The sequence below is a fragment of the Penicillium solitum genome (assembly GCF_028829755.1).
Source record: "Penicillium solitum strain IBT 25940 chromosome Unknown utg000003l_segment0_segment0, whole genome shotgun sequence".
NCBI lineage: Eukaryota > Fungi > Ascomycota > Eurotiomycetes > Eurotiales > Aspergillaceae > Penicillium > Penicillium solitum.
In genome coordinates, this window is record NW_027072123.1 from 2,275,585 (window position 1) to 2,290,897 (window position 15,313).

Sequence of the window (15,313 nt, forward strand, 5' to 3'; positions counted from 1 at the left end):
TGTTGTTAGATAAGTCACAGGGTGATGCTTGTTCGAGACCAGGGTCATGATTATCGTTATCCATGTTTTGTATAGTCAAGCAATGCAATTGTTGTCATTTGCCAAGTCCTCGGGGTCATCATATCTAACTGAAGCGAAGAGCTGAGGTTCATTTTATAGAAGCAGGATACATGAGGGAAATGGGCAGATGGTTAGTACGCCGGTTTCTCCTGGGAGTCCAGTTAGTGTAGCTAGTCAGTGGTCATGAACGGAATTTACAACAGAATAGGTCTTGAGGATCCATAAATTCGATTCTTTGCCAACGTTGCCGGTGTTACCGTCAACATTAATACATGAGAATGCAAGCTGCAAATTGCAAGTTGCAGGCTGCGAGGCAAAAGCAAGGCCCAAAGCAATAGCCAAGTAAGCCAGATGCGCTAACATCCATAAGAAGAGAAATAGGTAGATGCCATAGACATCAAAAAAATCAAAATCAAAATATCTCGCCCATATGTACTAGAGATCCATGCATGTGGCATTGGCGGAGGCTGAATATCAAATGTGCCGCCCGCAGAAAAAGAAAAAGACGAAAAAGGTCCCAGAGGCTGGTGTGACTCATTAGGTGATAGCAGAGCCTGCAACAGAGGCCGAGTTGGTCACAGAATGGATACTCCCGGGAGGTGCAGGTGCATTGCTATCCCCGTTCGAAATATGGGTTTCCTCCACAAGGACATGGTTCTCATCAATTCCCAGGAGAGACCGGGGCGGGTGAATCTCTTTCTTGCCGTTTGTCTTGTAGTGGAGAACCATGTCTCCCGAAGTGCGCCAGAGGTGCGTGCGAATAGTTGCCAGAGTCATGTTTGGTGCACAGAGCTAGTGGAAAACGATCGCGATTAGTATGACTGACTGTGTAAAATGAGGGAAAATCTTACCATCTTCTGGCAGTATAGTTCGAGGTACTCCTCTGGTGGCATAGCAGATTCCGCTGGTTCGTCCGGGTTTGCAGGGTCAATGCGCTCTGCGACATAAGCAAGAACCTTCTTCGCTCGGAGCATACGGTTGGCATTGAGACGAGAGCCATTGTTATTAGTGTTCGGATTACCCGGAGGGGCACCGTTAGGAGCCGGCCTAGACGAATGACCAATATTAGTTTCATCAACAACAGACATTCCAGGGCACAGAAGATCAGAAACATACGGTTCGGGCTTGACGACAGGCGGCAAGGTCTCATCGAAAGGCTTCAACACAAAGGCGATCTTGACCTGCTCCTTGAAGGGGATTTGATTCTATAACCAATCATCAGTAAGAGGAAAAGCAAAATATCAGTCGAAATTAGACTTACCTTCAGAAGAAGCTCACCAAGCCAATGAGGAATGGATTTATTGAGCCTTTCGAGGTCTTCGCCAATGCGGCCCACGCTACCTCTGTAGAGATCCGAGGCCACGGCAGTATCGCCAGTTTCTTCCTGGATGAAGACTGCGGTCCGAGATGGAATCTCCAGTCGCGGGGTTTCATCCTCAGTACTAGGCAAAAGAGCCGTCTCCAACTCCCGATCTGGATTTGTAGTCAGGAATTCTTCATAATCATCACGAATACGGTCAACCACGCCACAGAGGTTGGGCTCATACACCTTCTCTTCCTTGATGGAGGAGATCTCCGACTCTTCGGCCTTTTCTTCCAATATCTGAGGCTTCGTGTCCGTAGAATTGCGACCTAACTTCTTGGGGAAATTCATTTGGAACTTCTTTCCAAATAGTGACTTCTTCCGCTCTTCCTTATCGGGTTCCGCGGGGGATTGAGGAACCCCTGAGTTTGAGGCTGCATCTGACGGAGACAGAAGAGACTTGTCGGTCTCTGTTTGTGGGGCCGCTAGAGGCCTTTTCGAGAAGTAGTCACTTGATGAGAAGGATGATGGTCCGCCATCGATATGAGAATTTGTGGGCATTGAGGCATCAGGTGTGTCTGGTTCAAACCCTGGGAACGGAGAATTGCTCTGCGTGGAGGTACTCAAGTAGTTTGACGATGGTGTGCCAGCGTTGATACCAAAGCCGACGTTCGGGCTAGCAGTGAAGTCTGAGTTCGGACGCAGACTCGCTCTCCGATTAGGATTCGATATGGGTATACCAACGCTGCGGGGGATATCATCGCCAGGTACCGATGTACTCAGCGGGTTTAGTCGAGCATTTTCCTCTGCTCTCGCGATAGCAGCCTGTCGGTATTCGTTGTCTCGTCGGATTTCCTCGTCCACTACAGGAGCAAACAGCCAACGCAAAATCCATTTGCCGAGATTGACTGCGTGTTGTTAGTATGGCAAAGAATGTACGCGAAAGTTGACAGCAGAACAAAAGAAATAGTCCAAAGGGAAACATACTTCTTTGATCATCTCTAAACTGATAGAGATTAGATGACGATAGATCGGTCTCGTCGGCATAAACTTCTGCGTCGAAGCAGCGATTGGGTTCCAGAATGACTGACAACCTGCCAGTACGCACGTCGATGGCACACCAGTGTCCAATGCTATCAACAGTGTTTACCTCTGATTCAACATCATCCATATGACGTTTGCCGAAGCTTTGGATGGGAATACACTAGGTTCATGTCAGTCGATGTCTTATACTTGTCAGCTGAGATGTGAGCAAATCACCTTCAGCAAGTCCCAGAGGACAACTTCTCCTGCCGAATCCTGGGTGAGTGTACGCCTCCGATCATTCAACATCAAGCACTTGATCAAGCCGTGTTGACCTTCAATGGTTTCCTCGGGCTGTTGATGAACCGGGATCGTTAAGTCAATTGTCTCCAAGTTAGGCTCCGAGGAATTCAGCTTAGGGGCCGAACCACCGAGAATTGATGTCGCTGATAACTGTAAAACAGCATTAGATGGAATCTTCTTGGGTCCCTTCTCGGAAGGTGTTGCAGGCACTGTAGCAGAGTCTATGGTAGGGGCTGGGTCGGGCGGCGGCTCGATTCCAACTGTAGTGTCAACATCTCGCCAGCGGTGGATGCTAGACTTGGGAGTAGCTGTCCAGATGTAATCTCCCGCCGCGACAACTTTGACAACGCCCTCGTGCTCTTGTAGCGCGGCGACGGAAAGGCCCTGGTCGGGATCAGCCGACCCTCGCATGTCGGTCTTAGCCACCAAGCCAGATCGGTCACTTGAATAGAAGACGGAGAGATCAGGGTGGTCCGAGTACAGAGACCACACGCTATCATTGTGCATAGTCAGGGTGTTCATGCATCGACCTGCCGTGAGAGACCAGATCTTGATCGTCTGGTCAGACGAACCCGTCATGATTGTATCGCCGGACTGGTTGATCATAATATCACGAATATTGTCCGTATGGCCCACGAACTTGGTCACTAGCTTCCCGGACCTAGGATCCCATACTCGGACAACATTCTCAGGGCCACCGCTAGCGAGCACCGACGAGACGGCACCCAGGGCATAGACAGATCCTTTATCCGTGGAATCTTCTCCACCGGCATTGATGTTCAATACCTCTCCACCGCCATTCAAATCCCAAAGGTAAACTTTTTGATCGAGACCGCCCGAGGCAACCCAAGTAGCGTGGCTACCGGGGCTCGCTAGGGCCTTCACATAATCCGTATGTTTTCCAATGCGCTCCGGCACTTCGGTAGACTCGGAATGCGGGCGCCAGAGTCGCACGGTCGTGTCGGACGAGGCGGAAACGAGCGCGGAGTTGTCCTGTGCCAAGACTATGTCGTTGATCCAATGACTATGGGCTTGAACCTGCGTTTTGAAGCCGGTCGGGTTAGGCTTTTGATCAGGAGACGGTGCATCTTTAGTGGCAGATGAGGAGGGAAGAGGAAAGTCGAGATCCCAGGAACAGATGACGCCGTCGCGACCCGCGGAGTATCTGGGAGAGGGGACGTCATTAGTGACCGTACAACCCACGTGTAAGGGAGCTGGTTTCCGGGAGATCACGGTCGCAAACGTGGCAACCGTTCATATCTAGATCCTGGATCCTGGCATAAGGAGGGAGAGATACTTACAGGATGGAGTTTTGGCGATCGACAGTCAGGCCATTGATCCCCAACCGGTGCCCACCGGGGGCATCAGGCAGAGGGAGGACTAGTAGAGTGAGAGACACAGTCAGCGACCTGAGAGGAGACACACCGGATGCAACTTACCATAGGCGACCCTCTGGTGGCTCAGTTTTCGTGCCATACATGCAGCGTTGAAGGAGTGAAACCAATTGCGGAGATGCGAATGCGGAGCTTATCTGCCTTCGAGGCCGATCGCACGTTCAATTTTGGTGGGGAAGGTAAACGTCACAGGGCCATTCGCGTCAATCAAAAGCAGAAAAGAAGTCAAAAGGTCAAGGGAAAAAAAAGAAGCGAAGGGGAAATACTCAAATGAGGGGAAGTTCTCTAAAGTTGGAGGCGCCAGGGGCCGTCAGCGGCTGTTTGGCTATTTGGCTGTTTATACATACGTTTATACTTATTTACTATCTTTAATAGTTAACATACATAACATAGGTATAATACAAATACGACCTGGGAATATTCGATCTGATTCAAGTATGTAGAAATATAGAAATAATACATATAAGAATTACACACGAAGCCTTTGTCTGTTTATTTAATAGTCCGGGAACCTGTCCGTTTCCCTTTCTGGTATGCCTCTCGGTTATTTCTGGCTATTGCGTTGCATCCTCTGGGTTCCATACTCTACATCGACCGCCCTATAACACATATGTACATTCTTACAATATGCAATACAGATCTGCAAGGTTCGTTATTTCTGAGAGAAACAATTTTTAACTCCATCAATGGGGTGGTGAACTGCCTGCGCCGAATGGCTTGATCGTGAGAGAGATTTGAGACCCAACAGATTTGCGGTCCAAAGCCGCGTTCCACAGTCAGATGCTCCGCTCGTTCCAAGGTTCCATATGGAAGGGGACCTTAAGCTCATACCGAAACCCTGATAGAGCAGCTTGGCTGCATCGCCAAGATAGGCTCGGTTTGGGGCTCTGAGAAGGCTGCGGTTCGCATCTTTTCGAAGAGCGTCTCACACTCTGAAGCTGTACGGCTCCTGATTTCTATGATTGCACATGCGACGAGACTCGGTTTGCCAACAAGGTAAGCTTCGAAATGTAGGTTGCCATGTTGATGTCAACTCTCTTCATGGTGAACGAGAGGTTGGGTGGTAGTCCGTTGTCAAAATCAGGTACATTTTATATAGACATGCCATCAAAGGGTACTTGGCTCCTTGCAATGAGACAGACCCGGGTTGGCGGGAGAAGATTCGAGACCTGGAGGCTGCATATATACTCATCCAAGAGGCCCTTAGTGATTCGACCTATGAAATATATTGTTTGCATTTTAGTATAGCCCATATTGTATAGGTTATATCAGCCACCACTGAGACATAAAACCCACATTTAAGACATGATGTACCTCATCAAAAGGGTTCTATAGATCCTTTATATAAGCCAGTGAGAAATATATACCTGGGCGCGGCATGCTCTCGTCATTGTTCGTCACTCTTACGCCCTAGGGCCTCTCTCTCCTCTTCTCCCAAGCTTTTACGATATACATATACCAAAAACCATACAGAAAGGAGGATGGACATTCCAATCTCCCGCATAAAACCACCTTACCCACCTCCTTCAACCCTAACTCAAAGCAATCCAATCCACCATCAACGCCTTAAACCTCCGTCCAGATCCAGAAGGCAGCTACTTCCGCGAGACGGATCGAGATCCACGCAGAGTTGCAAACCCTCACCAACAACCAATAACCTCAGCCATAGACTCAGAGATAAATACAGATACCAATATCCGCTCGGCAAGCTCCGCAGGCTCCTCGATCCTCTACCCCCTCATTCCACAGCGCCCACTAGGCGCTTTCCACCGTAACCGAAGCCCCACGGTGCACGTCTGGCAAAGGGGGCGGGGTGGTACGTCATTATCCACGTGGACGAGGTAAGCCGGGAGCACAGGCGGGGATGTAGCGCTGAGAAGCCCAAAGCGCGGATTGGGACGTTCGTTGTTGGGTCTGGTGTTGACATTAGGGAGAAGGTGCAGTGGTGGTTGAAGGGGGTTAAGTATAAAGCTTCTTTTTTGTTACCAGATGAGTCTGAGGTAGAGACTTCTGCGGGGTTGTTGATTAGTGAGGTAAGTTTTATGCATTTTATAGATCTACGTACATCTTTGAAATGGGAGAAATGGTTAACCACGGAGTTCCCCAAGGTTGTTGCCCCAGGCTTTGAGTTTGCAAACCATGATTTCCTGCGCAAAAGCGAGATAGAGGAACTGCCGAGCAAGTTCAGGGATTAAGCTGGATGCTTAAAGAACTAAGCAGTCCTAGCAAGGAAAAAAAATGCCATATATAATTGCTCTAAGTAACTCGCTTTCTACAATCTATGTATACCAAGAATATACAAACCACAAGGCCAGAAAGAATCTAATCAAAGACCCTTCTCCGCCTGCACCTCCCGACGTCCCTCGAGAGTATTCGAGGCATATTGGTAACTTCCAAGGAAAACAGCCCCACCAATACCAATCCACGTAACACGCGGCGTAATACCACGCCAGAAAGCGCCGGGACCTTCACGCGCAATTCCGCGCACAATCTCCTTAACACGAACAGGCGCATCAACGCCCCCGTCTCCACGGCGTGCAAGCATAACCCGCGTCTTGATCACGTCTAGCGGCGTTGTCAAACCAGCCGCAATGGCGCCAGCAACACTACCGAACATGGCGCTCGTCGAAGCGGGGATCTGTGTCTCAGCGAGAGACGAGGCCGTCCCCTTGGTTCGCAGGTACCGTTTGCCGTAGGCTTCCTTCATCGACTCCCACATTGTGAACTGCAGCACGGTGAATGGGATCTCGCGGGCGATTGTGATTCCGGCTCCGCGGTAGAGTTCGCGGAAGACCTGGCTGTAGCCGCGCTTCGCTGCTGGGGCAGAGGGCGATGTGGTTGTGCTCGTTGGGGCAGCGTGTCGCAGGGACAATATGTCCTTCAGCGCGAGGAGACTAGAGCCGCCGAAGAGGCCGGCTTGTGCGCGTTGCTTGATTACTTCTGTTGGGACGCGGACGGCGCACGCGGCGATTTCGCCGAGGGAGGAGGCGAGGGAGTGGGTGAGGATTATGTGGGAGCGGGATTGGGGGTTGGTCTTGCTGTTGGCGGGTTGGGGTGCGAGGAGGGTGCGCTTGACGCCATCATAGACGATGAAGAAGGAGGCGGCGGAAGGGGCAGAGCCAAAGAGGACGGATGGGAGGCCGGCGTAGATACCGCGGAAGGTTTGGCGTAGGGAGACTCGGGTTTGGGGCGCGGTGTGGTCGCGTGCTTTTTGGAGTCGGGTTTTGATGGTGTCGAGCGGGTAGAGCGAACAGTCAACGGTTAGGCCTGCAATTGCGCCGGACTATATTGTTGCAGAAGCTGTTAGAGTGATATTCCTGGGGAGAGCTCTGGAAGAGGTTACAATTAATGATCTCGTCCACAGGGAGGAGACCAGTGGCTCCCCGTCAGCTTGTTGGGCCATTTTTGTGTAGAATTGAGTATGGAAATCGTTCTTTATCACAAGCACATGGCCAACTGGGTAGAAGTAGGAAGTCGAGAACAGCAACCAATTTGTACAGAAGCGGCCTAAATGGAGAAGCTCCGCGGATATAGTATAAGCTATGCGATGGAAGAAGATGATGTATTTAACTACCTGAAGCTGGACTAAAAGACCCCGGGAGGGGCTTGGCCATGTGACTAAGCTACCTTAATGCCTCCAGGGCTGGCATTTTCTTTTGGCCGAGGTCAGGCCATCCGATATCGCCGATCTTCGCTATGTCAGGTTCAATCCAAGATAGTGATAGTATGTTGTATATTTGTATTCACATGTATCTACTGTTTTATAAGATAAAGCTTCCTCACACAAGTGTGACGCCTTGATAAAAGAATGCCTGACAAAAAGAAACACACTTCGACATCCCACACCAACTCTATCAGTAACATCCATCGTCGAGCCAGAGCCAAATGCTCCGTTTTCTTCAAGATTTTGAGGAACTCGAGCGCGATAAAATGTCAGAGAAGTTTATTCAAGAATATCAACCCAATCTCAAACATGGCCCGGGGAATGAGGAAACCGCCAAAATCATCTACAGTACTCGTAGGGAATCACACAGGAAACGCGAAAGGAAAGTGGACAAAAGTGCCACCCCGTTCTCAAGGATAAAGGGGATATATAGACACGAGGAGAAATTGATACAAAGAAGGGATATTATTTAGCTTTGGTAGCTTTGCTGGCGACGGCAGGACTTTGCGCGGGGGGCTCGAGGACATGGGTGTGGCCAGGGGCACTGATGGTTTCACCATTCTCGTCCTGCCGGCATGCGTGGATGTTCCTTACCCAGTCATCTGAGAGTACCTCGTCGAGTGTCGCTCGGTTTTTCGGGTTGGTCTTCAGCATGCGGCCAACGATGTACCGACTTTCCCGCGGCAAGATCCGGAGAAGTCGCCATGGGCCCTTGATAACTTCCTGGCGCTGCCCAGAATTCTGGGATGATGTCGGAACTGGTGGTGCCTCTTTGCTGGTCGTGCGGGTGGGCCGCTCATGGGGGCCGTTGCTGGTTTGGCTGATCTGCTTATGGGCAGTATCGGGAGAGCGATCACCGTCCCTCTGCGAGGGCTCTGATTTGTTTGCGTCTCCATTTTCATTTCCGTTTGGATTCTGCTCTGATCCAGACTGGTCGGAGGGTCCGCTCGAGCGAGGAGTCAGACGCTTATTGTCATGGCTTTGGGAAGGAAGATCAGGTGTCGACTTGGGCCGACGGCGTGGGTCGGGTTCAGGAACCGGGGTGCCTGGGGTCGGGCTGGAAACGAATAACTTGTATGAGTTGTCGGTCATGCGCGGTTGCTTCCACGGGAAGCGGCGCAAGGTCATACAGCAGAAGATGATCGCCAGCGACCAAACATCCGTGGGGCGGGGGTCGTATTTCTTTTCATCGTAGACCTCCGGGGCAAGGTAGGGATCTGAGCCAACGATACCTGCTCATGCAAATCAGTAACCATCAACTAGGGCCGAAAAACAATAATACAAGAATACATACCTGAAGCAGGGACAATGTCGTTCTCAAAAGGATAGCGGAATACGACGGCACTTCCAAAATCAATGAGTTTCATGATGCCACGGTCGTTCACCACCACGTTATCCAGCTTCAGATCTCGATGGGCCAAACCCATGCCATGGATGTACGCCACGCCGCTCAAAATCTGCTTGAAAGAGCAGGCAATCTCCTCCTTGCTCATTTTGCCCGTCATCACGATAGCAAACAGATCAAACGGTGCATATTCCATGACCTCATACCAGCGAGGGCCTTCTTGGATGATATCCAAGGTCTCGATGATATTGCCATGGTGCAAGGTGGAGCCAATGCAGAACTCTGCTGTCACCTTCTTGGAATATTCCTTCAAGCTCTCCCAGTTATGACGGTCTCGGAATTGCTTCACTGCAAAAGTGACGCCGTCACTATTGCGCTTCAAAAGACGCACGGAACCACCAGCTCCAGATCCGAGCACCCTGCCCAGCTTTCCATACTTGGAATTCAGGCCATGATCATCGGCAAAAGGAACATTATCTGGAGCCATTTGATACGGAGTGGATTTTCCGGATGATCGACTCGACTTCTTGGGCATGGACGTCGGGGACTCAGATCGCTTGTTGCGATGGCCCATCTTGAAGAATCGTTTCAGCTCAGACATGGAGCCATGATGTTGGTGGCCATGGTTCTTGTCGCCTTGCTCCTTCTTGGCACTACCAAATATGCTCCGCTTGTCACTAGATTTGCTGAGGTCACTTGCGCTGGTGGATCGGGGAGCGCCCGGACGGAATGAGCGTTTGACATCCCGACCGCTGAAGATAAACCGGGGATCCAACTGGGCAAGGTTTTTAGACTGCGGTGGTCGCTTGTGGCGGGCATACGGATCATTAGGTTCGCCAACAGGGGTCATAGCCCCTGGTGGGGTGAGAGACTCCTTTGGAGTGGAAGGGGGGCTTTCTTCTTGGGAGCCCCCGTCAGTTCCTATGAAGAATTGGGCACGGTGTTTCGGTAGTTGAATAGAATGAGGGGCTCGATCTGAGCCTTCACTGTTTCTGGTGGGCAGGTGATCGTTAGACAGGGGTCGGGAGGATGAGGCGGGTCGAGGAGTGCCGTTCTTGTCGGTCGAACCGACTGGCGGCGAGGCTTCCGGGGTGTAATTGGTGTCTAGATGGGGTCGGCTGGTAGCTTTCAGAGAGGCGCTGTCGCTGATTCTGCCTTCGCGAGAATGGGTTGCAGCTGGAGTAAGAGGAGGTGACTGTACAGCAGAGACTGGAGGAGACGCATGCGGGGAGGCAAAGGCACCGGTGGCATGGCCGCTACGATCACTCGACTCTCGAGAGCCAACCTGCGAGGATCCAAAGTTAGTATGATGACGAGATTGCCACGGTTCACTGAGTCTTTCGCTTAGAGTCCGGCGTCGGACGAAGGGAAATGAATATCATTTTGAGGCATGAAGAGGCTGGAAGACTCGGAAGAACATCCGATGGCAAATTAGAGATAGTTATAACATACCCTGGAGGAAGGAAGAGACATTGGGTCAAAAGAGAAGTTGCGCAGGCGCGACTCCTGAAGCTGTGCGCCCTGCATACTCATCGCCAGCGACCGTAATTGTTCCTCGTCGGTAGGTAGCTTTTGCTCATCTAACAGAGATTGTTGCGGTTGCTCTGGTACAGGGGACAATTCGGATCGGCCTGGTTCAATCTCCTCGGTGATGGAGGAAAAACGGACTTGAGTAGGCTGAGCTCTTGACTTGGCGTCGGCGTCACCGGGCTCCGGGGCCTGTCCGGGGATCTTGGCGGGGTTGTGCATAGTTTGGGATCCTGAGGGGACAGACATGCGTCAGACGGTTGGCAGGAATTTGGGATACACCATCACAACCGATCAGCATGGCAGCCAAGACATACCTGAATCCATCGGGTTGGTGGGTGTTGAATCAGTCATTTCAGACGTCATAGTCTTCGACGCCGGCTCGGAACGTGAGACACATGCCCCTCACGGTGGGAGCTTTGGAGGATTAGACAGCGAACTGAGAACCAGTTCAAATACTATCCAGGTCACCGAATTGGACGATTTTCCCCAAACCGAGTCTATGAAGTCAAAAAGAGCGATGCGAGAGGCAAATCTTTTCCCTTTTTAACTTTTTTTTTTCCTCTCCCGCCGAATGCGATCAAGAGCCCGGGTTTGGTCAAGAAATCCAGGAATCCGGGTATGCCGGGTCTGAATAAGAAAGATATGAGAACAGGAAACGGTGGAAGTGTGGAAGAGATAAAGAAGTAAAATGAGAAAGCTGAGAAGAGGGGAGATGTGAGAAAGTCTGGGGCCTCAGGCCAACTTGACTTTTGGGGGCGAGTGGGGGAGAGATTGTCCAGGCTATTAGTACTTTGACCTCATCTACTTCTTTATCTTGTCTCTATTTCTTTTTCTGTTTTCTCTTTTTTTATTTTATTTTAATTTTATTTTAGGGGATATCTGTCAAATATACCCAAATATATCCAAAATTTACTCCAATTTACCTAGGAATACCTTACCTCATAAGGGCGGATGGTCGCGGAGAGTTGAAGGATGATGTCGACCTGTGCCGACTTCCCGGACCAGGACCCCTACGTACACCTTCCAAGCTTACGGAGTACCCGTGTGGACGAGTGGACGAGTGGACGTTACCCTATGCAGGTGTACACGGGTACATCTGGGCATCTGGGCATCTGGGCATCTTACATGATCTGGAACATTACCTATATGGGGTTAGTCGATCTGCTGACTCCACTAGATTGCCCTTTTCCTCATCCGTGATAACTTACATCGTATTACTACATCGGGGAACCATCTTTCTCCAGACTCCCCAGACTCTCCAGATTTCATGCCAAGTGAGATGTCTACATGATACTGTGACACATTAATACATTCTTAGCCATGCCAAGGTCGGACTGAGTCATACACCGGCCATATGCCAAGTTCTCCGCTCCGCGGATATGTTGAAGTCGGTGACCTCATCTGTAGTCTTCCCTCTTGGGTGTCCAGTCATCACTGATGAAAAGATCCACGGGGATTTAAAAATCGGGGGAGCATCTCCCCGTTGGATGGTACGATAATATGTGATCACATGCCAGTCTTATTAAATTGCATTGTGGTGATTAGCCGGTTTATATTATTTGACTTCAACATGTCACTCTAGGTCACTCTAAGTACTTCTCCCCTTCCCCCCCAAAGATTCAACTAACTTTCAATAAAAAATATCTCTTGGATTGCGATCAAACAAATATGACATACAATTTGGAGAAAAAAAAATAATAATAATCGGTATCGTACAACAGGAGGAAGAAGATACCCCCAATTTCGCAGAAAACGCCCAGTAAAAGGTTCCAAATCAAAACAAGTAGGCACCTTGGAGCACTACCGGAATGACCAATAATTATACAAGTTTATTGTCCTTGTGATATTCAAGGGATGACCTGGATACCGATGGACTTGGCCTGGGACATGACACTCTTGCACAATCCTTCCAGGGATAAGCCTGATAACCGCGTCTCGGTGTGCTTGAGCTTGGCGATCTCGTAAACGTGCTTGAGAGAGATCTTGCCACAAACATCGTGGCCAGGGTTCATGGCACCACGCAGTCGGTTCTTCCGGGGTTCGACATTGGCCGCGTTGAGCAGGAGGTAGGTGGTAGTCGGGGTGCGGAGTTCGAAGGAGAAGGATCGGTCAGGACGGACGGTGACACGCGCGGGGATGGGAACACCGGTGTTGATGTGCGCTGTGCGGGCATTGAATTCCTATAGTGAGGTAGTTAATATATATTACAGGTTCAAACCTGCTAACCCGTTGAGGGTAAAGGGTAAACAAAGACCAACCTTGCAAAAGTCCATGGACTTAACACCTTTACTTCCCAGAGCCGGACCAACAGGGGGACTGGGACTGGCCTGACCAGCTCCAACAATGAGCTTAACAAATTGATCCTTGGCCAATACGTTTCGTGCCATGATGAAGATTATGTCGAGATAGTTCCAAAAGGCCAAAAGCAAAGAGGTGAATTCGGAAGAGTTGCAGATTTTCAGCCGACGACGCTAATTGGTCGAGGTGGGAAGCGAGCAAAAGCAGCCCAACGTCATAAGATGCACTCCTTTCTCTGGTTTTCGGGGGCTTCTTGTGAGCTTTCGGATTCATTTTACTCCTTTTGATCTTGACATTCACAGTCTCTAGATCTACTTTCTATTCTCATCCGTTGAATCGATTATCTGGTGCATCTCCCTCTCATCCGGATAGTCCCATTGACATCCGAACTAGAACTCTCTTGGGCCCCGCGTGTCGATCTTCTCTTCACCTCCCTTTTCCTCTTTCTTTCTTTCTTCTCCAGTTTTAATTTATTAATTCCAACCTCATCGAAATCATGAACTGGCTGAAGTCGACGTACGTTCCGAGCACTTCTCTGTTGTGGTTACACTGACTGATTTCCATGCGGGCAGTCTCTCCGCCGTGGTGGGCACCGAGGAGCCTATCTATGGCCCGGAGGCTATCCAGTCTGTTGCGAAGCAAACCGAGACAACTCCCTTCTCTGATGTGAATAAGGAGATTCTGCGCTGGCGCGCACACTCGTACACCAATGTCGAAACCCAGACCTTCTACATCATGGCCGACAACGGGACCCTGGTTTTCGTTCAGGTTATTTACAGCAACATCGTGTAAGGAGCACTCAGAGCTTAAAGCTTATACTCTGCAATCAAAACATACAGCAGCTGACTCTGATTCTTGATCCCGATTATAGCGGAATCCACACCACCGCTCAGTTCAACGTGAAGGTTTTCGACGTCAGCGGAAAGGGCGACAACAAGTGGTTCTCGGACCCGCTCTCCAACTTCATGTTCGACGAGAAAATGCTCTCCTTCGGCGCCGACAACCTGTCGCTGACCCTGAATGAGGAGGGCAACTCTTACACCATCAAGTCTACCGTCAACGGCGGCGCCTTGGTCGACATTAAGTTCTCCCAGACCGCACCCGGTTTCGTCGTCGGCAAGGACGGAACCTCATACTTCGGAACCGACCCCAAGAACCCATGGGGCTCTATGCGCCACGCCTTCTGGCCCCGCTGCGCTGTTGAGGGTAGCATCACCACCAAGGACCAGACCTACGATCTCGGCGGTCGTGGTGTCTTCATCATGGCCCTGCAGGGCATGAAGCCTCACCACGCTGGTAAGAAGCCCTGTACAGAAATCGACCAGAAGAACGACCCCATATTAACAAAAACATAGCCGCCCGCTGGAACTTCATCAACTTCCAGACCCCCACCTACTCCGCCGTCATGATGGAGTACACCACTCCCCCCTCCTACGGCTCCACCACGGTCAACGTCGGTGGTATTGTCAAGGATGGCGAGGTCGTCTACGCCGGCACAACCAACAAAGCGACCCACACAGAAACCGGCCAGGACGAGGGCAGTGACTGGCCCGCTCCCAAGTCCATCAAGTGGGAGTGGAGCGGCAAGACAACCGACGACAAGGAGCTCACAGCCGAGGTGAACGGTGCCCTCGGCTCGCGACTGGATCGCATCGACGTCATGGCCGAGGTGCCCGGCTTCATTAAGAGCATTGCTGGCAGTGTTGCCGGTACGCGGCCGTACATCTTCCAGGTATGCACCACCACCTTTCCTATCATTTCTTGTTTATTGGAAAAACAATCATATCTAACAATCTTACACAGTACTCCCCCCAGGAGAAGCTGTCATTCAAGCTGAAGCTCGGCGACGAGGAGATCACCGAGGAGGGAACTATGTTCTCCGAGTCTACCTTCATCTCGTAAAGGCTCCCGCCTAACTCGCGTACATAGGACCTCATTCTCCCCTACGGGACCTGATTGTTGGCGTTCATTGTGATGATTTTCGTGATGCTACATTTATGTCTAGAGGATTGGCTTGACTACTTCTTCCCTTTCCCTTCATGCGGACCAGATAATCCACAGACTGTATACATGATACTTAATGCTATTTTGACTATATCCTGAAAATATTTTAAGACACGCGAGGAGGTAGAGAGTACATCCGGGTTCATTGGGACTCGTAAAATAATGATACATGTACATGTAGGATGCAACGAGGTAAAAGTTACGAGTGATTGTACAGGAAAGATCGGACGTGTCCGGTGCTGGTCCCCAAATAAGTGTAGAATGTACAAAGAAAGATGCAAAGGTGTATACAGTACAATTGAATTCAGAACAAAAAATAGAAAGCCGCCAGCGGTGTTTATGTACTCATCCACCAACAGTAAAACAATAACACAATCCTTCTAGGAGCT

The 15,313-nt window shown here is 50.3% G+C and overlaps 6 protein-coding genes across 6 annotated transcripts; 1 reads left to right on the forward strand and 5 right to left on the reverse strand.

The window, feature by feature from the left end:
• Nucleotides 1-597: 597 nt before the first annotated feature.
• Nucleotides 598-4,165, reverse strand: N7455_004769 (WD repeat protein; the record flags this gene model as incomplete). The annotated part of the gene is made up of 8 exons (XM_040956200.2): nt 598-852; nt 912-1,107; nt 1,177-1,265; nt 1,322-2,271; nt 2,351-2,567; nt 2,624-3,854; nt 3,991-4,069; nt 4,129-4,165. 8 exons carry the CDS (start codon nt 4,163-4,165, stop codon nt 598-600), a joined length of 3,054 nt encoding a protein of 1,017 aa, XP_040813242.2.
• Nucleotides 4,166-5,821: 1,656 nt separating this feature from the next.
• On the reverse strand, nt 5,822-6,010 carry N7455_004770 (uncharacterized protein; the record flags this gene model as incomplete). Its single annotated transcript, XM_065604881.1, has 1 exon — nt 5,822-6,010. The coding sequence occupies one exon, from the start codon at nt 6,008-6,010 to the stop codon at nt 5,822-5,824; it is 189 nt and encodes a 62-aa protein (XP_065461781.1).
• Nucleotides 6,011-6,409: 399 nt separating this feature from the next.
• N7455_004771 (putative mitochondrial carrier protein (Pet8)) lies at nt 6,410-7,486 on the reverse strand (the record flags this gene model as incomplete). The annotated part of the gene is made up of 2 exons (XM_040956309.2): nt 6,410-7,366; nt 7,427-7,486. 2 exons carry the CDS (start codon nt 7,484-7,486, stop codon nt 6,410-6,412), a joined length of 1,017 nt encoding a protein of 338 aa, XP_040813298.2.
• Nucleotides 7,487-7,992: 506 nt separating this feature from the next.
• On the reverse strand, nt 7,993-11,463 carry N7455_004772 (uncharacterized protein). The gene is made up of 4 exons (XM_040956329.2): nt 10,937-11,463; nt 10,545-10,852; nt 9,042-10,377; nt 7,993-8,979 (listed from the first exon to the last, which is right to left on the reverse strand). Exons 1-4 carry the CDS (start codon nt 10,983-10,985, stop codon nt 8,213-8,215), a joined length of 2,460 nt encoding a protein of 819 aa, XP_040813387.2. The 5' UTR covers nt 10,986-11,463; the 3' UTR covers nt 7,993-8,212.
• A 796-nt stretch (nt 11,464-12,259) lies between these two features.
• N7455_004773 (mitochondrial 54S ribosomal protein uL11m) lies at nt 12,260-13,025 on the reverse strand. Its single transcript, XM_040956224.2, has 2 exons — nt 12,881-13,025; nt 12,260-12,802 (listed from the first exon to the last, which is right to left on the reverse strand). Exons 1-2 carry the CDS (start codon nt 13,007-13,009, stop codon nt 12,470-12,472), a joined length of 462 nt encoding a protein of 153 aa, XP_040813332.1. The 5' UTR covers nt 13,010-13,025; the 3' UTR covers nt 12,260-12,469.
• A 391-nt stretch (nt 13,026-13,416) lies between these two features.
• Nucleotides 13,417-14,822, forward strand: N7455_004774 (survival factor 1 family protein; the record flags this gene model as incomplete). The annotated part of the gene is made up of 5 exons (XM_040956299.2): nt 13,417-13,436; nt 13,493-13,708; nt 13,792-14,216; nt 14,276-14,652; nt 14,724-14,822. 5 exons carry the CDS (start codon nt 13,417-13,419, stop codon nt 14,820-14,822), a joined length of 1,137 nt encoding a protein of 378 aa, XP_040813389.1.
• Between the last annotated feature and the right edge of the window lie 491 nt (nt 14,823-15,313).

What these genes read in the sequence shown, in the direction of transcription:
- N7455_004772 (XM_040956329.2), bottom strand. Translation starts at nt 10,985, where the DNA reads ATGACGTCTGAAATGACTGATTCAACACCCACCAACCCGATGGATTCA. An exon ending in TGTCTCTTCCTTCCTCCAGG is followed by an intron (nt 10,378 to 10,544) that starts GTATGTTATAAC and finishes GGATCCTCGCAG; the next exon opens with GTTGGCTCTCGAGAGTCGAG. An exon ending in CGACATTGTCCCTGCTTCAG is followed by an intron (nt 8,980 to 9,041) that starts GTATGTATTCTT and finishes TTGCATGAGCAG; the next exon opens with GTATCGTTGGCTCAGATCCC.
- N7455_004773 (XM_040956224.2), bottom strand. Translation starts at nt 13,009, where the DNA reads ATGGCACGAAACGTATTGGCCAAGGATCAATTTGTTAAGCTCATTGTT. An exon ending in AGTCCATGGACTTTTGCAAG is followed by an intron (nt 12,803 to 12,880) that starts GTTGGTCTTTGT and finishes ACCTCACTATAG; the next exon opens with GAATTCAATGCCCGCACAGC.